The sequence below is a fragment of the Mustelus asterias genome, chromosome X, assembly GCF_964213995.1.
Source record: "Mustelus asterias chromosome X, sMusAst1.hap1.1, whole genome shotgun sequence".
Taxonomy (NCBI): Eukaryota; Metazoa; Chordata; class Chondrichthyes; order Carcharhiniformes; family Triakidae; genus Mustelus; species Mustelus asterias.
The window spans coordinates 13,282,707-13,306,218 of record NC_135834.1 but is presented as its reverse complement, the minus strand read 5'-3'; the positions used below and the strand labels follow the sequence as shown (position 1 = coordinate 13,306,218).

General features: G+C 39.9%; 1 protein-coding gene across 2 annotated transcripts in view; it reads left to right on the top strand.

The window, feature by feature from the left end:
• Positions 1 to 23,512, top strand: part of spats2 (spermatogenesis associated serine rich 2) — a 116,291-nt gene that overhangs the window by 39,604 nt on the left and 53,175 nt on the right. For both annotated transcript variants that reach the window (XM_078201283.1, XM_078201284.1), the window contains exons 3-5: positions 14,533 to 14,612; positions 18,906 to 19,014; positions 21,810 to 21,859. In XM_078201283.1, coding sequence (XP_078057409.1) covers positions 14,533 to 14,612; positions 18,906 to 19,014; positions 21,810 to 21,859 — 239 coding nt within the window. The remainder of the gene's footprint in view (positions 1 to 14,532; positions 14,613 to 18,905; positions 19,015 to 21,809; positions 21,860 to 23,512) is intronic.

Sequence of the window (23,512 nt, the reverse complement as noted above, 5' to 3'; positions counted from 1 at the left end):
CGGCACAGGCTTGGAGGGCCGAAGGGCCTGTTTCCTGTGCTGTACTGTTCTTTGTTCTTTGTGGAGTCAGTAGAGATAGGCGAGGTGATGAATGAATACTTTTCTTCAATGGTCACCAAGGAGAGGGGCCATGTTTTTGAGGAAGAGAAGGTGTTACAGGCTAATAGGCTGGAGGAAATAGATGTTCGGAGGGAGGATGTCCTGGCAGTTTTGAATACACTGAAGGTCGATAAGTCCCCTGGGCCTGATGAAATGTATCCTAGGATTCTTTGGGAGGCAAGGGATGAGATTGCAGAGCCTTTGGCTTTGATCTTTGGGTCCTCGCTGTCCACGGTGATGGTGCCAGAGGACTGGAGAATGGCGAATGTTGTTCCTCTGTTTAAGAAAGGGAATAGAAATGACCCTGGTAATTATAGACCGGTTAGTCTTACTTCGGTGGTTGGTAAATTGATGGAAAAGGTCCTTAGAGATGGGATTTACGACCATTTAGAAAGATGCGGATTAATCCGGGATAGTCAGCACAGATTCGTGAAGGGCAAGTCGTGCCTCACAAATTTGATAGAATTTTTTGAGGAGGTAACTAAGTGTGTTGATGAAGGTAGGGCAGTTGATGTCATATACATGGATTTTAGTAAAGCGTTTGATAAGGTCCCCCATGGTCGACTTATGATGAAAGTGAGGAGGTGTGGGATAGAGGGAAAGTTGGCCGATTGGATAGGTAACTGGCTGTCTAATCGAAGACAGAGGGTGGTGGTGGATGGAAAATTTTCGGATTGGAGGCAGGTTGCTAGCGGAGTGCCGCAGGGATCAGTGCTTGGTCCTCTGCTCTTTGTGATTTTTATTAATGACTTCGAGGAGGGGGCTGAAGGGTGGATCAGTAAATTTGCTGATGACACCAAGATTGGTGGAATAGTGGATGAGGTGGAGGGCTGTTGTAGGCTGCAAAGAGACATAGATAGGATGCAAAGCTGGGCTGAAAAATGGCAAATGAAGTTTAACCCTGATAAATGTGAGGTGATTCATTTTGGTAGGACTAATTTAAATGTGGATTACAGGGTCCAAAGGTAGGGTTCTGAAGACTGAGGAGGAACAGAGAGATCTTGGGGTTCATATCCACAGATCTCTAAAGGTTGCCACTCAAGTGGATAGAGCTGTGAAGAAGGCCTATAGTGTGTTAGCTTTTATTAACAGGGGGTTGGAGTTTAAGAGCCGTGGGGTTATGCTGCAACTGTACAGGACCTTGGTGAGACCACATTTGGAATATTGTGTGCAGTTCTGGTCACCTCACTATAAGAAGGATGTGGAAGCGCTGGAAAGAGTGCAGAGGAGATTTACCAGGATGCTGCCTGGTTTGGAGGGTCGGTCTTATGAGGAAAGGTTGAGGGAGCTAGGGCTGTTCTCTCTGGAGCGGAGGAGGCTGAGGGGAGACTTAATAGAGGTTTATAAAATGATGAAGGGGATGGATAGAGTGAACGTTCAAAGACTATTTCCTCGGGTGGATGGAGCTATTACAAGGGGCCTAACTATAGGGTTCGTGGTGGGAGATATAGGAAGGATGTCAGAGGTAGGTTCTTTACGCAGAGAGTGGTTGGGGTGTGGAATGGACTGCCTGCAGTAATAGTGGAGTCAGACACTTTAGGAACATTTAAGCGGTTATTGGATAGGCACATGGAGCACACCAGGATGATAGGGAGTGGGATAGCTTGATCTTGGTTTCAGATAAAGCTCGGCACAACATCGTGGGCCGAAGGGCCTGTTCTGTGCTGTACTGTTCTATGTTCTATGTTATTACCTCCTTGGAGAAGACATGTCATCTTTTTAATTTAGAAACTGCATTATTGATACTGAGAGGAGAGGGGAAAAGAGTGACTTTGAGGTCAGATCTTGATTAACTCAATTGTTCCATAGATTAATCCAAGGCATCACTTTAACAATTTTCCTATGCTTCAGATGGTAAAATTGTGTGCTCATCTGGCAACAGATGTATACTTGGCTTTGGAAAGAGGACAAAGGTTAATTTTACAATGCTGCACTTGACTATTCCTTATTCAGTCTGTGATAAAGTATTTGTTCATTGATCTAAGAAGCTTAAGAGTAACTGTTTCTGGTCTGCAGCTAAATAAACACCCTTTGTGTACAATAGTGATCTAGTTCAGAGAAAAGAAGGATTTCAAAAGTATGTTTTTTGCCGTTTTCCATAATTTAGTTTCCCTTCAAAAGTTAACTTATCTGCTTTGTGAATTTGTCTGTAATTTTGTTTTAATCATCTCCACACTTGAAGTTCAAAGGCGTGTTCAATGATTTAAACATGTCCCTACCTTTTTAAGTCTTTCGTATTGATCTATAACAAAAGCTTTCCCAAGTTCAGGAGAGTAAGAATTAATTATTGAGTGAGAAGAATTGGCAATAAAATGGCAATAGAATTGGAATAAAATGCAAACCTCTTTTAGAAGCTGGATTTTCATTTTGGGTAAGATTTTCTTAACTGGATGCTTGAGGCTCAGAAAGATGCATTCTTCCTAATGTGGTGAAGGAGACAAGACAATCCAACAGCAAATTGCTGCCTGCATTATTTTCCACATCAGACAATAGTTAACGTGGCAAGGGCCTGGCTGTGGGTGCATACCTAGGAGGTGGCATGGGGAAGGAAATGATCATTTGAGAGAGGAATAAGTGTGTCTGGCATTTCGGTTACTTCAGTGAATTTAATTGGGGAAAATTATTATCTTTCCGGTATCTCTACTGCAAGGTAAGGGTCGCCTTCCTCCAGATCAAAAGGGGGAATGTTGGTGGTGGAAGAAACCTATTGGAAAGAAGTGCTATTGATCAAAGAAAGTAATTGCTGTGTGATTTTTAGTTTTAAATGTGAATTTTCAATGTCCTTCGGTTGAATACTGTCTGAAATTTAGCTGCATCTTGGATTTCTTTTCTGTGACCATTGTGAAACATTTCCTCGCTCCATTGCTTTGTCACATGGGTGCAATTTTTCTGTACGAGTTAAATTGAGCAAATCCTTTTTAACAATTTAAAAACCAAAAACATAACAAAATAATCATCCTAAACTTTATATATAGACGAAAACATACCCAGTTCCCTGATTTGGATTTCAGAAAGGTTATTGCACAATGAGATTGTAGTCCTTTTGCTGCAGGGTTCAAATAGTTTTTCATAGTGGAAGATACCCTTGGAGATGTAGTTCCTAGGTTGTGTGACCAGTGCAAGGGAACCTCCAAGTAGACTTCTTGCTCTTATTCTTTGTATTCTTTAGATCAACCCAGAATTCTTTAAAAAAACAATTTCTGGTACAGTATAAATGTCTTGTAAAATTTGGGAGTTTCTGGGCCATTGAGACTACTAAAATATACCAAAGAAGGTATCCATTCAGGAATGAACAATGAAGAATGTGAAAGAAAAGATGTTCTGGAGATTTGCTTATTTAGTTTTATGCACCAGGAAAGTTAGATTGCATTGACTGTCAGTGGAAATAGAATTGATGGACTGAGTGATGTTGACAATGAAGAACTCGGTGTATTTGCAGAGATTCCCAGTTGAGCATAAAGGTCTGACAATAGATCTCCGGTTAAGCACCAGACTTCCTCTCCATCTCCTCTTCATTTGCTACATCAGGGGAAAACATGTCAACTAAAATATGCTTGCAATTTTGGCCCATAACTTCCTGGCTCGCCAACCTTGAATTTGTGGGTTACCCCAGCTGGGAAATCCCACTCTGAAGTTTCCAGGTAAGGATTCATGTGGCAACTGTCCAGAAGCGCTAACTTTCCCTGGACAATTGCGATGTGCTGGGAACCATCTGAAAAGTGATATAAATCGCTAACTTTGGATGGTTCTGCCAGGGCTGGGTTATCCCTGACCTCCAAATCACCCCTTCTGAGGACACTTGCCTTCTCCCTGGCCTGTCAATTTCACTGGGCCCTTTAAACTTATCTGCTTTACGGCAGCCAGTGCAGTAAAAGGAAAAGGTGGCATGGCCACCCTGAATCCAACATTGCTGGACTATGCTGGGGCCTGTAGGAACGCTTTCAATGCAGGCTCAAAGCAGCTCCAGCCATCGGAGGTTGCAGCACAATTGTCAAAAACAGATAAGTGCGCATTACGGTCTTGTAATTCCAGTGGGCCAACACTAGTTGTGAGTCGTGGCCCTTAGTTTGAGATTTGATTTATATGACTGTAACACTACATTCTGCACTCTCTCCTTATCTATGTATGGTATGGTGTCTATAGCGCGCAAGAAACAATACTTTTCACTGTATACTAATACATGTATCAAATCAAATCCAATGATCCTGAGGAAAATGGGGAAATAAATAATGAAGGTGTCAGAAAGTGGTATGCCAGAGAATTGGATTCTGGCCAATATATAGTGCCAAAAAGGAAGACCCAATAGCCTGATAATTACAGAGCAGTTAGTGTAATATTTATGGTGCAAGAAATTTGGGAATCATCAAAACAAAATGCAAAATATTTAAATGAAGGGAAAATGATTTGAAGCAGCCAGCATGGATTTCAGATTCCATGCACAGGTTGTGCTTGACAAACCTGGTCGACCCCATTGAGAAGGTGACAGTTATGGTGGAGGTAAGGAGTTGCAATGCATATGATGTATAAATTATACTGAGAAGAAATCCGTGACTATTTGAAACGGCCTGATAGTTTGAAATTCCTGGAAGAAAGTCAGTTGATTTATTATTAGATTATTGACTTGTTTATTGTTAAATTTGTTTGATGTTTTAAACTTAAAACCCTGTCTGATACGATACTATGCTGCATTTCAAGATAGAAGTGAGAACTTAAGCTAGCCCAGTGCCTGATTGACATTACCAGACAAAGTTTTCCTTTCTCCCCCTCTGAGTGTTTAAAGTAAAGATCCTCAAAGGTATAAGCAGCTGGCATTCATGCTTGAGAATAATTAGATACATAAGAGCTGAAATAATTTAGGGTACAAAGGTTGGACAGGGCTCAAATCATAATGGTGCATCTCCTGACATCTTTTCAAACTTCATGCATGAAGAATAACCACTTGTGTAAGAGGACTGCTAGTGTCCATGGGGTTTTTGTTAAAGATATGCCTACCCAACCGCTTGGGGTTTTTAAACACTGGCATGACTGCTGCTATAGGAACAGTTTGTAGACATTTGTTGCATGTTCAGTGTCAAAGTGGTTCATACTGTGAGTTATTTTATTGAATGGAAATGAAATGTTAATTGATTTACATTAGGACAGAATAGTACAAGAACTATTTCTCCTCTTCAAATAGTATCGTGTGATCTTTTAACATCTGGTCAAAAAGGCAGACGAAGTCTTGGTTTAACATCCTATTGTAAAGGCAGAACCTCTATCAGTATTGCACTGGAATTATCCTACTAGGCATTCAACATCTGGTGTAAGTTCAAGCTATATAAATTCCAGTATTTAAAGAAACATACATTTATTTAGTCTTGCTCGCCAATTTTTTTAAAGTTGGAAGAGTATTCAAAATCAACATTTCATTTTGGATTAATTGTTTCTAAAATATTTCATTTTAAACAAAATCCTCTCATACTTATAAGAGATTTGAAAGTAGCTGTTCTCTGCAATATTGAGTCCTAATTTGCCAAGTTCAAAACCTCACTCCAGCTGAATTTTTTGTTTCACTTATCTTTTAATCCATTCTTTGGGAATGTTCTTGGAATAAAATGTTATTATCCCCATGGGGGAACAGTAAACCAAATTCACCAAACTACCCCCAAATAAGAAATCACCAACAAGATTTTGCTTCTTCCAGAACCAACACAAAATAAACATGAATTAAGAGGCGGTGGGATCTTTCACTTTCCCACCCAATTGATTCGGTCCTTGAGTTGCATTCCGTGCCTTATTCCATTTGAGGACTCCGGAGATGGTTGTCCCTGGAAATGGTTGTCACCAGAACTGCGCACTCCTACAAAACTGCCTTAGCTAGATTCACAACAGGCTCTTGATTTCCCAGAGTCTCTAAGATAAAGGCAAATTACTGCGGATGCTGGAATCTGAAACCAAAATCTCAGCAGATCAGGCAGCATCTGTAAGGAGAGAAGAGCTGACGTTTCGAGTCCAGATAAAGGGTCATCTGGACTCAACGTCAGCTCTTTTCTCTCCTTACAGATGCTGCCCGATTTGCTGAGATTTGGTTCCCCAGAGTCTCCTTGATCCCCCCTCTTTCATAAATCCAGTAAAACAGTTTGGTGGGCTCTGGTAAAATTGAAGCAGCAGCAGTAAAATTGTCCGATTTGCAATCCCTGCTCTAACCCTATCCCTGTTTTCAGCTTTTTGTCCCGTTTAACTACATTGCACATATACAGCTCCTCGTAAATATGTCTCCTCTGTTCTCCCTGCTTTTGCAGCTCTCCTTTATTTATCTTCTCCATGTCTGGGCACATGGCTTTTTGTATCTGGACTGCCTTCCTGCTGGTACTGTTTCCAGGTCAAGGGTCATCAGGTCACATGGACCAGTATTATTTCTCCGTCAAGAAAATTACAATTTACAACAGATTCAAACTCAAGTCCTTTTTCAACATGTTTAAAAACAATTACAGATTCCACAGACACTTTAACGAACTTACAAATGTTCCTTACTGCACAGCATCTGGGTAGATTGTTTAGCACGGTTTATGCTGCATCATTTGTGGGTGAAAGTCATTCTAAAAAAGACATATGACAGAGACGGGCCCTTCGGCCTAATTCAATCCAAAAGGTTAGGTGGATTAGCCATGATAACTGCACAGGGTTATGGGGGGGTGGATTCTGGGCCTGGGTAAGAAGCTCTTTCAGTGAGTCAGTGCAGTCTCAATGGGCCAAATGGCCGCCTTCAGCACTGTAAGGACTCTATGATTCTTAATAATACCTGAAATTTTATATTTTGAGAAGGGGGAGGAATTAGTGAATCAATATTGTTAGTTATGCTGCAAGTATCTGAATTTTCCTGAATAAAGGTTTTCTAATTTTCTGGTTTCCGGAAGTATTATTGACGAGATAAAGTTCCTGACATTTCGAAGGATGAGAAGTGATTTCATTGAAACATATAAAATTCTTAAGGATCGTAATAGGATAAACGTTGAGAGGCTGTTTCTCTCACCTGGAGAGTCAAAACATTGGGCCATAGTCATAAAATAACAGATAGGACTGAGGTGACAAGAATTTTTTTCACTTAGTGTTGTGAATTTTTGGAGTGCTCTATTGCAGAAAGCTATGGCTGCTGTCTTTGGATGCAATCAGTACAGAGTGTGTTACGAAGGGCACAGGGGATCGTCAATAGTACAAACGCCCTTATTGAGTGATCAGAGGCACACTCAATGGGAAGTGAGCGGGGCAGGTTAAAACCCATTGCTTCAACCCAGACCATTGCTGTGCGTCCCAAGGTATAGATTTGTTTGGTGTAAGCCGTGGGTGCGGCTCTTCCTTTGGTTATCAATCTGGTGTTTTAAATTGTGGATAAATTAAGGAAGGTTAGAACGTGGTGACTTATGAATATTCAACCCTAACACAAATGCAGAGTCCTGCTTATTAAACAGGCAATTTGTTAGCCCTGATGTCTCCATTTTGTTTGTGCAATGGAAAGACATTGGATGTTTTAGATTGGTGGAAAGACAAGGGAAATGCACATATGTGATCACATTATCCTGTAGGTTTTTTGCAAAAATTCCTCTACGTTGTATAAGACCACTAAATGCTAGTGCACAGCTACAAAAGGGCTAGTGGAACGTTGGCCTTTATTTAAAGGACACTAGAATTTGAAAGGGAGTAAGTTATGCTTCAGTTGTGCAAAGTCTCGGTCAGATCCCATCTGGATCAACATAGTGTTGATCTGTGATCAACCTGTGCTAAGTGTTGGGTACCACATCTCAGGAGGGGGATATATTGGCCTTGGAGGGGGTGCAGCACAGATTTACCAGAATGAAAGTGCAGTTTTGAGTGTGAGATTATGAGGACAGGTTGCATAAACTTGGCTTTTATTCCATGGGAACTTGATCGGTTAGATACAGAGAAACTATATCCTCTCGCGGAAGAATCCAGAACAAGAAACACAATCTTAAAATTGGACCTACTTAATTTAAGAGCAAAAACAGGAAGCGCTTTTCCCCCAAAAGACTGAGTGCTGGATCAATTTAAATTTTCAAGAGTGAGAATGCTCAATTTTTATTAGGTAATCTCGGGGTGCAGATCAGCCATGTTCTAATTGAACAGCAAAACAGGCTTGGGTTAAATAGCTGACTCCTTTCCTGATGTTTATGGAACACCTCAGAACAGGTAGCGTGTTGGTTGTTCTGGTTGCTAGGTGGATGCTTCTATTGCTAACGTATGGGTGTGTTATTTTTAGCTTTGCCTCTAAACAGCTGGGGAATTTTGATAACAGGACAAAGGTCTGTAACAAAAGTTCATTTTTGTTTGCTGTATTTGAAAAGGGAGGTGACTATTGACAGTGTGCATTAGAATAGCTCTTTTGTAGACGTCATAGAGCAATTTTGCAGAGGCACTGATGACATTTCACAATATTGTGATTATCAGTCATTTATCTGGATATGCAGTCGCCTTTGACCAACCCTGATGCTATTCTTTTGTATCATAACTCATTATGTTTGCGGGAGAATCCCTGATCATTGAGTTTCCATGCCGCAGTGCGTATTGTGTTCTGTAATGGAATGGTTGGTCACTGGTTCCTTCTACTCCACACGTGCCAAATTTATCTCTCTCCTCCCTTCCCATGTTGAAGTCCTGGGTTATGGAAGTCTTTGTATCATTCAAACTAGAAAACTCCTAACATTTGCTTTGGTGTGATGGCTCGTGGAGTTGCCTCATGAGCTCATGTGAGATGCATTTCGTCTTTATGCTGCAGCCACATAGTGGACAACAGGAATCACTGAAGAAATAATTGGGCCATCTGTTCTTGACATTGCCAGAGTATTTGTGGAAAAGACCAGTTGGATGAGAATATAGTTCAGTAAGCATATAACAGTGCTAGTAATTTGTAATAGTGGCATAACTTGTAGTGGTAACACTAATTAGGAAGGTTCAGTTGATGTATGTTAAAGCTGCTTGCAAAAGATATTTTTAATGTTTTGTTATTTATTGGTAACTGGAAATGCCATTTGGATTTTTATCTTTGGATCAGATTTGTTTGTTTTTGCGCAAGCCATTTTTCAACATTTTGGAGCCATGGAAGTTGTGGAACATGCACAATTGTGTGTAATTCAGTTGCTGGTAGGCTTGTGTTTGCAGTTCGTTCATGGGCGGCGCGGTGGCACAGTGGTTAGCACTGCTGCCTCACAGCTCCAGGGACCTGGATTCGATTCCTGCCTTGGGTTACTGTCTGTGTGGAGTTTGCACGTTCTCCCCGTGTCTGCGTGAGTTTCCTCCGGGTGCTCCGGTTTCCTCCCTCAGTCCAAAGATGTGCGGGTTAGGTTGATTGGCCATGCTAAATTGCCCCTTAGTGTCCTGGTATGCTTATGTTAGAGGGATTAGCAGGGTAAATGTGTGGAGTTACGGGGATAGGGCCTGGGTGGGATTGCTGTCGGTGCAAACTCAGTGGGCTGAATAGCCTCCTTCTGCACTGTAGGATTCTATGATTTCTATGAAAGATCCAGATTCTAAAGCACACAGCAGTGAATAACCAAACATTTATGGCTAGAATGATGAGCCCATACAATGCCTTTCCTTCGGAGCAAGGGGATACAATATCCTTGTTGGCAATGTGACAAATCTTAAGTACAAACATTCAAGACAGGCCAAACAGGAACTAAAGTGCATAGCTATAATGTGAAATTTGGAATACACCCAGAGTCCGTTCCGAAACATCTACGCAATACAAAGTGTTAGAATATAAAACTTCTATGGAGCTGTTCAGAAAGGCATATTCTAGAGCTACCAGGAAAGCATCTGTTTTGTCAGGAAAAAGTAAATTTGAATGTGCAGTTTTTGGAAATAAAGGAACTTTTTGAATTTAATCCTTTTGTATTTTCCCTTGGTAGAAAAAAGTATTTTTTTATGTTTGCACCATGCTCCTCCCATTAAAATGTTTCTCCTGGCCAAAGATTCTTTTGCTCTAAACTTGGCAGAAAGCTGTATGTATTCAACAACTTGTAATCCTCATTGCATCATTTGATTGTCCCTTTTCTGTCCGTATTCTGTTAACTCTATTCTGTTGACATTATTCAGTGTGACAGAATAAACATGATTTGGTTTCATTGGTACTAAGGTCATTTGACCCATTTTTTGTTCAACCGTCCAAAAAGTTCATAAAGTCTCTCTCATTTCATCAGTTTTTTCCAAAAGAGATTCCAGAGCTTGTGCCATATATCCATTACCCTTTGTGTGACTAATTTCCTGAGATCAATTCTAAATTTACATTTTTGCTAGTTTGAATGTAAGTTGCCTTACCTTACTGTTTAACTTGAAGCTTATCTCTTTGCATTTCCTTAACAATCTTGTACAGCTCTTAAGATCAGATGCCTGCTTTCAGACTGGTAAACCCAAGTTTCTGCAGACTTCCCTTATAATTTACTAAATATAAGATGCAGCGCAGTACACATTTTTATTGTATAAATGTTGAATGTTATAAATATTAGTGCCCTTTGGCTATATCAAAGACTGATGTCTCCTGAATTTGACCATAGTGATTTTTAGAAATGCAATAACTTGGAGAAATTGGTGATTCTGGAAAGTTCTGTTTCCTGACACTGTTACAAAGCTGATGCTCTGCATTCTATCCAAATGATGTGTTGCTACAGACCTGATTAAACTGTTTTTGTTGAGCAGTCTTTATCTGCAGCAGGGATTAAGATTTCATACCAAAATGGTGTAAAGCTTGTGAATTTTATAAAGTTACAATCGAGGGGGGCTGAAAGGGGATTTGAAGTTGTTGTACTATGGGATATATGGGCAGGATTGTCTTGATGTGCACTTTTCCAAAATTTACTACCTTTTCTGAGATTCATCATTATTCCATTCCAACTTTCGCGCTACTACTCAATCTCCAGTTGACAATTGAGGTTTTCATTAGGTGCAAGGTTTGCCCCTGTTGTTCAGCTGTAGAGCAGCTCCACTGCAGCATTATCGAGCATTTTAACTAGTACTGAAGAATGTGGGTACAGTGCATAATACATTGCTTTGCAATAATGTGTAGAATGGAAAATTATGTCAAAGTTATCCTTCCACTGAACCATGTAGATATTCCTTTCAGTGGTGAACTCTTCTTCCTAAGTAATCTCCTGAAGGCACACAATAGCCAAATAATGCTTTTGAGAAGAGACATGTGCCTTTGGGGTCATATGTATCTAGCAAGTAGAGTGGAAAAACTTGCAAATGTGTCCACTGTTATTCAACCCTGAATATTTGCATTCATTCACATTTGTACTCTGTAGTGGATGTGAAATCTGATGCCAATAAAAACTATGCCAGTGTTTCATATAGTTCAGATTTTCTGTGTTTGTACATAATCCAGTAATCCATAGTTTTATTTTATAATCAAATATTTGTCCAGCACCCTTTTGGAGGAATTGATTAATATAGTTTTAATTGAATGGCAATAGTTCTAGATATGGATGCCTCTTAACTGAAACATATAAGATTGTTAAGGGGCTTAATGGAGTAAATGCTGAGAAAATGTTGCCTCGAGCTGGGTGATCTCTTCCCTTGCTAGTTTTCTGACCACTACTTGGTAAGAGTAAATTAAGAGATGTGTTCCCTTAAGAGTACACTTGGCTTTTCAGAAAACATTTCATACATTTCTGCATCCAATACTCTATGAAAGTTGAGCAGGTTTTTTTTCCTGCCCCTCATCTGTTTGCTATTGCTAAAACTAGTTTTGAATACAGTAATTCTATTATTCATTCTATGTGCCTTTATATTTAAGATCAATGCTGATATTTTATGAAAGTCCAAATGTATGTGTCCACTGAGAATGCTATGTCTCCTAACTTAAAGTTACATTCTCAAATTATTTGAATAGATCTAGAAAGTATGGCTTGTTTCTGAAACCATACTTCAGATGAAAATTGATTGCATCTTGTGAAACGTTGTTGAGTATTTTTGTGCATTACTGGGCTATGACTCCTTGATTTGTATCTTAATTTTTCTTGGTTCTGATGGGCCACTGATTTGGAGCTACTCAATGCATAAAGCATGCCCTCACCAACCTCTTCGTATATTCTTGAGTAAGATGTCTCATCATCCAGCTACACTTAATACTTGGGATTTATATTAATGATTGATGCCATAAGTTACAAACTTTAGAACCATTTTGTGATGGATGAATTCTAAATCCACCCAAGCAGGAGCCAAAACATGATGCAGGAAGGTGGACATAATATGGAGCTTTCATCTACTTCTTTTGGCCCTTTCACCTTTCAGCCCTCTCCCTCCCTCTTCAGCCTTAGTGTGTGCTGCCTGCAATTTATGTGAATACATTTTTTGAAGGTTGAATCCTAAACATTCCTGTTAATTTTGCTGGATCAATGGTTACCATGTTCATGTGACATTCTTCTGTTGATTGTTTATACACAGGTGTTTATCTGTTAATGATAATTAGGTTGTCATGTCCATTAAGATAAAAGGCAGAAAAATGTCATGTGAATGAGCAAAGCTCTGCGAAACAAACCATACTATCAAGTGCCTGGACCAGACACTCCAAGGCCATCCCTACTGATGCCATCTACTGCATTATTAATATTGAAATTGAATGAGATGGGTATCGGTGGACAGCCTTGCCTCACTCTTTTGAGATGGATAGGGTCAATGGATGAGTTTTCTACATAGCTATCAATAGATCTCAGACCTGGTCAACAGATCCCAGATAAAATCCAACATTTAATCTTGTACTCCTAATCAACTTCTTTTAGGACCACAGGAGACCAAGTCTTACAGTAATCAAAGAAAGCAATATAATTGGCTTTCTTCTAAGCCTTATTATATTGTTCAATCTGATATAAAGTGGAACCTAATATGTTGCTGTGATTCCTCTATTTTCATCTCTTCGGGTGTTCTTATGGACAGAAACAACTGTAATCTGGAGAAAAGTGGAATAGGTGCCTCGAATAGGATTCCATTCGATCTCGGAAGAGGTAGTTTCTGGGCAGATGTTGGATCCTGGCGCTAAGACCACTCACTTCCTCTCCTCCCCTCCCTTCCTTGCCTACAGCAGCTTTTAAGAATTTGGTATAGTCGTGTGAGATATACAAATGCCTAAAGGAGGCAGATTAACGACAAGAGAAAAATATGTTCACAGCCCCAAGCTAAGCTACTATACTCCTGACTGTCCCATGATTTTGGGTAATGATTAGTAATGTTGAAAGATTTATTTAGCAAAATGTTCACATTAACTGGCGTGCTCTGCACTTTGCATCTCTGCAAAATAACTTTTCTATGTACTTGTCCAATGCCTGTGCTGTAACTTGATTTTTTAGTACAGGCTGCAGGATTATTACATTCAAAGATCATGACCTTGCGTTCCCTCATACTGAGGACTACTATACAGTGTGTTCTATTTAAACCGTAAAGGTGTACATTTAGATTTTACATTAAGATATGCACTTTATAATGTTTATTCCACTATGGCTCTTCTACAAAGCTGAAAACAAATTATTGGCCACATTAAAAGAAACACACAACAGCATCAATCAAACACTCGGTCACATGAGCAATGTTGTATAAGCAAAAAATAGAAAACTGTTTTCAACTTGACATGTTTCTTCGGAGTTATAAAGTTGTACAACATTGTTCTCAATTGTTTTCAAGATTCTCTTGGCTGAAATCTAGCCCTTTTTAATTTAATCTAAAGATTACTGAAGACTTCTCTAAGTAGCCAAACAGGAGAGGACCCCTTATTGGGCATTCACTGAATTGCACACTCTGCTTTTAATGGTCACAACTAGGAATATTTTGCTGGGGACAATGCATATACAAAACAACTTGACTCGATGTCAAAGCTTTTGAGAAGGAGCAGCAGTACTTGAAAAGTTATCCAGGCATGACTGCTAATGTGGTCAGTCGCATATACCATGATCTGTCCAATAAGGAAAGGCCTTCACATCAGAGTTCACAAGGCTCAACAAGATCACCAGAAGGAACTTGAGAAGAAACTGTCTCCCTTTGCCAAACCCAACAGCTGATTCATTTGTACCTCGAATATTTCACACTTGGAGTTCTCATTGCATTGGAATCATTTATAAGGCGGAGAAGCCTATTTCAAAATTCTCCTTTTGCTTTCTGTAGTGCAGCGGCTAACTTTTTCTTGGAGTGCTCTTATCAAGGAGATTTTAAAGATAGCATCATCTGTGTTACAGTAAAGAAATAAAGTCCCTTCACAGCATCTTGTATTAAAAAAATGTTAGATTTGAAAGAAAATAAATTTAATCTTGTTTGAATCCAGAACAGTCACTAAAATGTTGTTTACTGATGATTGTGACAGCTGCTCTTACTGTCTAAACTGTGTCGATTGAAATGTTAGAATTCCAGTGAGAACATATATAAGTGAAATAATTCTGTAAATCTCTTCCTAAACAGATCCCACTGGAGTCATGTTTGACACTCGATTCAAAGCAGTGATGGCCCAGGGAGGATCCAATGACAATATAAAGGAAAAGGTAGCAATATTTTGTACATTTAGCTCACCATATTTAGTATACAAGCCAATGTCAAGAATATTCAGTGATTTTAGAATTCTCAGTGCATTATCAGAAAATGGTGGTTGATATCATAGAAACCAGTACAGAAAGAGGCCATTCGGCCCATCGAGTCTGCACCGACCACAATCCCACCCAGGCACTACCCCCATATCCCTACATATTTTACCCACTAATCCCTCTAATCTACACATCCCAGGACACTAAGGGCAATTTTAGCATGGCCAATCAACCTAACCCGCACATCTTTGGACTGTGGGAGGAAACCGGAGCACCCGGAGGAAACCCACGCAGACACGAGAAGAATGTGCAAACTCCACACAGACAGTGACCCAAGCCGGGAATCAAACCCAGGTCCCTGGTGCTGTGAAGCAGCAGTGCTAACCACTGTGCTACCGTGCCGCCCATAAATGGCATCCATAAATGATGAAATTAGATTTTTAATTATCCTATGATGAGGAAATCTGCCCATCAGGAATTTAGCCCATCGTTGGAAGCAGATTTCCTGATCTTTTTCATTAAAAATAATTCAACAGTCCTATGCTATCATAGCAACTCATTTTTAAACCTTTGTAGCTTTCTTTTGTATGTTGTACTGGATTAAGATGTAGTAGCCTGAAGAGCCTTTTACAGTTTGTTGCTTTCAACTTGCCAGCTAAGGATAATATGGATCTGAGTCAAACAATTTAGATGAAACGTGGTTACATAGCAACAAATGTCTGTTATGTGGTGATTGAATGCAGTAATCATTTCAAAAATTCTCTAGTAGTTTGCATCTGATTTTCTCAAGAAAACTGACATGGATGAATGCTTGTTCCTTCCCCTGCCAAAGATGGGAACATTTGTATGTCAGTTGGAAATTAATAGCAGTAGGTTTTGTGGAACCTTGCTGTGTGCAAACCTAGCAATGTGACCTGATACAATAGCATGAAGTCATCTGACTGTGTACTTGATCCTAGAATAGGAGTAGCATAATACCCTGTCACTTTTTCCTTTAACATGCAAAAGAAAAGGTCTAAGCCTTTAATTGCTGTAACTTGTACTTGGAGTGGTATTGCAAGGTTTAAGAAAAGAAAGGGTTTGCGTCTAAACAATGTTTGATCACATCCTTAGGATATCCGAAAGTACCTACCAGTGCTAATTATTTCAGCTTTGAGCAGGAATTCTTAAGGAAGTTTTCTCAATCATGTATTTCCTTGAGTAATTTGACAACTGACACCAGTTCTGCTCCCTCACCATCATGCTTCAGCAGCATCACAAAATTGTTATGGCACAGAAGAAGGCCATTTGGCCCATTATGTCTGTACCAGCTCTCCAAAACAAAACATGACATGGTGCCATTCCCTTGCCTTTCCCCATACCCCTGAACATTGTTTCTATTCAAGTAATCTTCTAATACCCTTTTGAATACAGAATCACAAAATTGTTAAAATATCATCAGCATTCCTCTGGTGGAACAAAACCATATATTAAATGGGCTGAAATGAGCATGGACAATCTGTTGTAGCCCTTTGTTTTACTTTCCTTAGAAGTGGATACGACTAGCGAAAATCCCTCCTGAGATCTCTCTCTACTGGATTTAGAAGCCTTTCCTTTTTGAAAGTTAAAATTATTTTGAATGGAAATAAAAGGTGACTTGCTGACTGCTTTAATTCCCCAGAGATTGGGGAATTGATACCATTTTCTCATATTCCAAAAATGAATTTAAGATGTATCTGTGCATCTTAGAAGGAAGGGAATGGGGAGAGGTAATATATTCGCATGGATAGAAGATTGGCGAGCTGGCTGGCTAGCAAAGACTAACAACACCAGGTTAAAGTCCAACAGGTTTATTTGGTAGTAAACGCCACGAGCTTTCAGAGCGCTGCTCCTTCGTCAGATGGAGTGGAAATCTAGGCTAGCAAAGAACAGAGTATACATTAATGGGCCTTTCTGATTGGCATGTTTTAACGAGGAGTCTCACAGGGATCTGTGCGGGGACCTCAACTTTTTACAATTTATATCAATTACTTGGATGAGGGACTGAAGGCATGGTAGCTAAATTTGCAGGCGACACAAAGATAGATAGTAAAGTATGTTGCGAAGAGGACCTACGGAGGTTGCAGAGGGGTATAGATGGGTTGAGTGAGTGGGGGAAAAATCTGACAAATGGAATATAATGTGGGGAAAATGTGAAAATTTTCATTTTGGCAGGAAGCATAAAAAAACAGCATTACTTAAACAAAGAACAGCTGCAGAATTCAGAGGTACAGAGAGATCTCGTTGTTCTAGTACATGAGTCACAAAAGGTTTGTATGTAGGTACGGCAAGTAATTATGAAGGCTAATGGAATGCTATCTTTTCTTATGAGAGGAATTGAACATAAAAATAAGGATGTAATGCTTCAGTTATGCAGGGCATTGGTGAGACCACATTTTGAATGCTGTGTGCAGTTTTGGTCTCCTTATTTAAGGAAGGATGTACTTGGGAGATGGTTCAGAGGAGGTTAACTAGATTGATATCTGGAATTAACAGGCTGACCTATGAGGAAATATTGGACAGACTGGGCTTGTCTCCACTGGAGTTTAGATGAGTGTGGGGTGACTGGATTGAAGTATATAAGATCCTGAATGGTCTTGACAAGATGGGTGTGGCAAGAATGTTTCCCGCTGTGGGTGAGCCCAGAACTAGGGGGCACTGTTAAAATTAGAAGTTGCTCTTTTAGGGCAGAAATGAGGAGAAATCTTTTCTCTCTCAAGATTGTGCGACTTTGGAACTCTGCCTCAAGGCGGTGGAAGTGGGATCATTAAATATTTTTAAGGTGGGGGTAGACAGATTCTTGTTAGGCAAGGGAATTGGAGGTTATCAGGGATAGATTGGAATGTGAAATTCGGAACACAGATCAGCCATGATCTTATTGAATAACAGGCTTGAGGGGCTGAATGGCCTACTTCTCCTATGTCGTATGTTAGTAATATAAACTAAATGGTACAGTTTTAAAGCTGGTTTGGGAACAGAGACTTCCAAGGTTTCACCTACATAAATCTTTGAAGATGGCAGGGCAAGTTGACTATGCTGTTGTTTTTTTTAAAAAAGCACATTTGGGATCCTTGACTTTCTATATAAATGAGCATCAAGTTCAAAAGGCAATCTTCCACAAGGGGGCAAGATAAACTGTGTGTGTACAACACCCAGCCGGATTGATGAATTCAATAATTAAGTATTTGAATTGAACAAATTCGGAGCACACTTTCTTTCATATGTCATACAATTTTCCAAAAAGGATTGTTTTATTTCTCCCCTTTTCTGCTCTCTGACTGCTCATTTCCTACTACTTTTCACTTGCAAAATAATTTTAAAGCTAATTTGTACATTGATCTCAGCAAAGCATGATTGCATTCCTGCACCTATTCGCATAATCCCCATCAGCATTTTCTTTTTCAAGTGCTCACGACAGAAAAGATCCTTCATTGTTCAAAGTTTAGTTTCTCACCATGATTCTGAACTTGTAACAGATTAACATACCACATTGTGAGAATTCTTGATGCACTCACCATGGAACAAAACCACTTTTTTCACACCAGAAAGTGTAATACTCTTTCAGGAACGAAGGACATAAATTGCTGCAAGCAATTCAGAATTCAGTGATGATTACAACATTTCACATTTTCTCTCCCACCCACACCATCCCGTTATTCGGATTTCTAGACCACCCAATAATGTTAGGGATCTGCATCAATTCAAGTTTTAGATTTAACATGACCATTGTGAAGCATATTTTCTCATTAACTATTTTCATTTACTTGTAAATTTGACCAAAAGTTCATCTTTTTCATCTTTAGTACACTGCAAGCTAATTATTAGAAATATCTGTCTGCTTTTGGGTAAAGCAATAGTAGCAGAGTTAGGAGATTGTATTTTCATTACTGTACTTGTGGTCCTGAGCTCAGAATTAGTGGGGAGGAAATTAATCTTGGGCAGCAATGCAAAATTGGATGAAAAAGAGTTTTGGATAAAAATGGAGTTTTGTGGAAAAGTACAGCTGAGATGAATGCCATCCTCAATGTGTTCTGTCAAATAGCCTTGTTGCCAGTATCCATATTAGAATAAGGATTTTGCATAAATTTCCAACTACAAAGTTCTGTTGCCAATCAGACAAAATTGTTGGAACGGTGTAGCTTTTCTCTGTTTTAGGTCTTCTAATTGGACCATGCAATGTGTAATTGTGTTTTAGATCACGTTTTCATACTTGTAATATTTGTACTCTTTTCTCAGATTAGTGCTGTCCGTGCAATAGTTCCTAACAGGAGTAATAATGAGATAATTCTGGTGTTACAACATTATGACAACTGTGTTGACAAAGCAGTGCAAGCTTTTATGGAAGGTAAGACCTTTTGCTTCATTTTATTATATTCTAATTCTTGAGACTATATACAATTAAATCCAACTTGCTTTCAAACGTGCAACAGCAATTTTTAAATAATGGCCGTTGATATTAAGGATAGAGGTCAGGAGCATATAATAGAGGTCAGAGCAACAATGCTCTGTAAAGCCAACAAAGCAAGTTCAAGTCATAAGCAGTATGGTAAGCCTTAGTCTTCAAGGAACGCATTTGCAATGATTCAGCCAAGCTGGGCAGATGATGCTCCAGTTACTTCTGAGTTGAACTTTTAGCATGGCTTTGATATTTGTACCTTTGTACATAAAATGTACCCCATAAAGCAATTCTTTGGACTGCATTGCATGTTTTAATTGCTGGAGTGCTTTTAATGCTTTGTTTTTATAATTTTCTTTCTGTTCTCTCCTTGTGCTAGAAAATAACATTCTGAAATAAAAACAAAGCCATGGTTCAAACAAATAAAGACTCGAGCTGTGTCAAGACGCTACCAATTGCATTTTGAATAGTCATCATTTTATCCATATCTTTGTGATGTTAAATGATTGATACATCAAACTCAAATAGACTTTGTCCCATAGCATGCTATTCTTAAACGTTGACTACACCCAAACTGAAGAGTACTTGATAGGTGTGTGTTCTTCATCAGCAGACAATCCCAGGTTCTGTTGAATATAGCTGCTTATTTGTTTCCCCCCACTGTACAATCGGGCACTAAAATGACAAAGTTTACGCTCCTGTTGTTTTAAAAACTGATATTCCCCATTAGGTTTCCTCAGCAGATATTGGGTTCAGTGAGGTATTAGTCATTGCAAGAGTTCAGCCAGTCCTCTATACAGTAAAGATTAACTTCCGTTTACTCTTGTGCTCTTCCACCCACCAAAATGTTTCCTGGTGGACTCCCAGACTGATTTGTGAAGAGTAATTTATGTATGCTTTGCTTCCTTTTCACTTCTGCAGTCCAATTCCGAAAATAACCCTTGCTAGATTTGAAAAAGATCCAGAAAGAGGCATCAAAATGTTGAATGTGGATCATAGCTATATTTTCAAACTGAAATTTCATATAATGTTCTTAGAAGCTAATCTTCATTATTGCTATGATGCGGAGCTAATCTTCATTATTGCTGTAAAATTGGACATGTTGTTGAATCTTGCACTCATCAGGAATATCAAATTTTAAAGGGAGCAACAATCTTTCCTTTAAAGAAAACAGTCTTTTGAAATGAATAGTTCTTAACCTAAAGAAGACAGTAGAGGCCAGCACTGTCTGACTCTTCAAGGTTCAGACTCAAGAGGGGTGATTCTCCCCAAAAAAAACCAAGTGCACAACAGTCGGGAAAATGGGAGGTTTTCCTGCCCGTTTTTTGGGCGCACATAGTTGAAGAATCTCTGGAACTCTGTGCTCCACGGAGTACCTCAGGGATTCACGCCAGTGAGTGGGGGGGCAGGGCCTCATCCTGCTGCAAAGGGCAGAATCAGTGCGCTAAGCAGGCCATTGCGCATGCACTGATCTGTCAGTGAGGAGATCAGCACATGCGCACTGCGCAACCCCCCACCACCACACACATTGCCAGCCTCCCAACCCATCCCCCTGCCTGCCGGCCTACGTGGGCCAGCCCCAATCGCCAGCCCCCCCCATTGCTCCCACCCTCCTCCTTCCCCCAATCCCATGGCAGAGTGTGTAGTGCCCCGTTGGCACTGCCAAGTGCCCAAAGATTTCTGTCCTGGGCTCGCTGATCACATTGAAATTGCGATTTCAATACGATAATCGACCTCGCGCCAATTTCCAGTGCAAGGCTGATTACATCGAAAAACATTGCCTGGGAGACTCACAATCAGCTGGATGCTGGTCGCGAGTCCCGCTTTAGGCCCCCTCACTAATGTCTCCCGGTCCCCAAGATTTGCTATCTTCATTAAACTGCATTGCCCTTTTATCTTGAGTGGTTAAAGGTGCTATGTGTTCTAAATATTGTGCAAATAAGATCTTTTAGACAATCTCTTTGTTTTCCTATCTTTACAGTATCCTTTTTCAGTCTTGTTAATTCTTGTGGCATTACATATGTTTCACACACTAGTCATACCCGGCCCTATCGGATTGTTATTGTCAAACAGTGCTGAAATAGGGATTCATCCAATCCGTTTGAATGGGATTTGCATCCAGGTGCCCACAGTAAAAGACCGGTGTCTAACTCGCTTCATTTTCAGTTCCCCAACCTTAAAGGATATTATTCTAGCAAATTAATAATTTTGGTTAATGATTAATCTATTTTAATGAAAAGAAATAACCCCTCACCTTTGAAGAAAAAGAAACATTACTTTCTTTCCGATGCCTTCTGATTATTGCGTTGTTTTAGTTAAGTAAAATACTTTGTAATCTCTTACATTTTGTAGAAAAGCCTGTTTATGATAAATGTAAATCCTCCTTACATTTTCATTCAGTTACAAATCTTACAGACTCTGGTCTGTCACAAATGTCTGCCCTCTGTCAAAAGTGGATTGTCAACTCAACTTTAAAATTCCTTTTTGGACTTTTACCAAATTTGACTTATTTATACGATACCAAATGCCCAATGGTTATCACTAATGCAAAACGCTTCAAAGCATAATGTCCTGAATTTCTGTTGTGCCAGAAAGACATCAACTGAAACACATTCCTGCTGACACATAACATTTGCAAATCAGGTTCGTTTTCGTGACATTGACAAGTCTGTGTGCCTATCTCCATAACGTTTTCTATATTTTGAATAATTTTTGCAATCTTTCTCCTTTTTAATTTAATGAAGGTTATGCCACAGAAGTTCTGAAGGAATGGAGTGTAACGGGAAAAAAGAAGGTAAGGACCATAGCAACATCAGAACAGAAGGAGACCCTTCAGCCCCTCAAGTCTATTCTGCCATTCCGTTAGATCATGACTACTCTGCTCCTCAACCTACTTATATCGGAATGCATTCCCTTTGTTCCCAAACCCAGTTTCCTACCAACTTCCCAGTCAATTTCCAACCACCTTTAAGCTTCCAAATTGGAAAACTTGTAAGCAGTGGTTTAAACAATTAGATGGCATGTTAAAGTAAAAGTGTTTACAAAGGTCTCTTGTCTTTTAGTGGAAGAAAATAACTTTTACTTTCATTGTGTTTAGTCTTATTAAGGGGTTGCGTGGGCCAGTGATGCCACCAACACTTCAGAATAGTATTGTTAGGAATGACAATTGCACAAGCTTTTTGCAATTGAAGTCCCACCTTCATGCTGAGGACCTCCTCCATTGTGCTGTGACACTACTTAGCTAAATGGGTAGATTCAGAACAGATTTAGCAACTCAAAACTTCCCATCCATGAGATGCTGTTGGTTGGGGCAGCAGCAGAATTGTATTCCACCACAATTTGTAACCTTGTGGCCCAGCATATTCCTCACTCTACCCATACTAGACCAACCCTAGTTCAATGAAGAGTGTAGGAGAGAATGCCATAAGCAGCATGAGGCATACCTAACAAATGAGGTGCCAATCTGGTGAAGCTATAACAGTAGTAACACCATTCGATAGAACCAAGCAATCACACAACCAACGAATCAGAACAGAGTTTTGTGGTCCTGCCACATCCCACCTCAATGATGGCAAAGCCCAGCCTGTGAGTGCAAAAGAGGAGGTTGAAACATTTGCAACCGTTTTACGAAATGCTGAGTGCATGATCCATCTATGCCTTCTCCTTGGGTCCCCAGCATCACGGATGCAAGTCCTCAGCCAGTCCAATTCCAAGAAACGGCCAAAGACACTAGATACTACAAAGCCTATAGGCACTTACTGGCTGCAGTACTGAAAGCTTGTGCTCCAGAAATAGCCACAAGTCCCCCCCACCATTAACATCATGGGGGCTCCATTGGCTGAACTGAACTGGTCCAGCCATATAAATATTGTGGCTCCAAGAGCAGGTCAGAGGCTGGGAATTCAGCGGTGAATGACTCGCCCTCTGATTCCCCAAAAACCTCCCACCATCTACAAGGCACAAGTCAGGAGTACAATAGAATACTTTCCATTTGGCTGAATGAGTGCAGCTCTAACAACATTCAAGAAACTCAGCACCATCCAGAGTAAAGCAGCCTGCTTGATTGACTCCCCATCCACCACCTTAAACATTCATTCTCTCCATTGCCAGGACTATGTTTCCCCTCAAGTCTCACATCTCCCTAAGTTCCTTCATGGTTGCAAGGTCAAAATCCTGGAACTTGCTCCTGAACAGAATGCGTGTGCCTTCAACTTTCAAGAAAGTGGTTCACCACCACCTTTTTGCAGATAGGTCAGGATGAGCTACAAATTCTGACCTTGCAATGAATATGGCATGTGACCTGGAGAACAGATTTGAATCCTTTCATTGTTAATGTTAGGACTGTTCATTCCATTAATGGACAGTGTCTGATTGATAACCAGTCTCCTTTAGAAAGAGATTGTGACAAGTAATTCATCCATACTTCCTAAAATTTTACACTTGCATG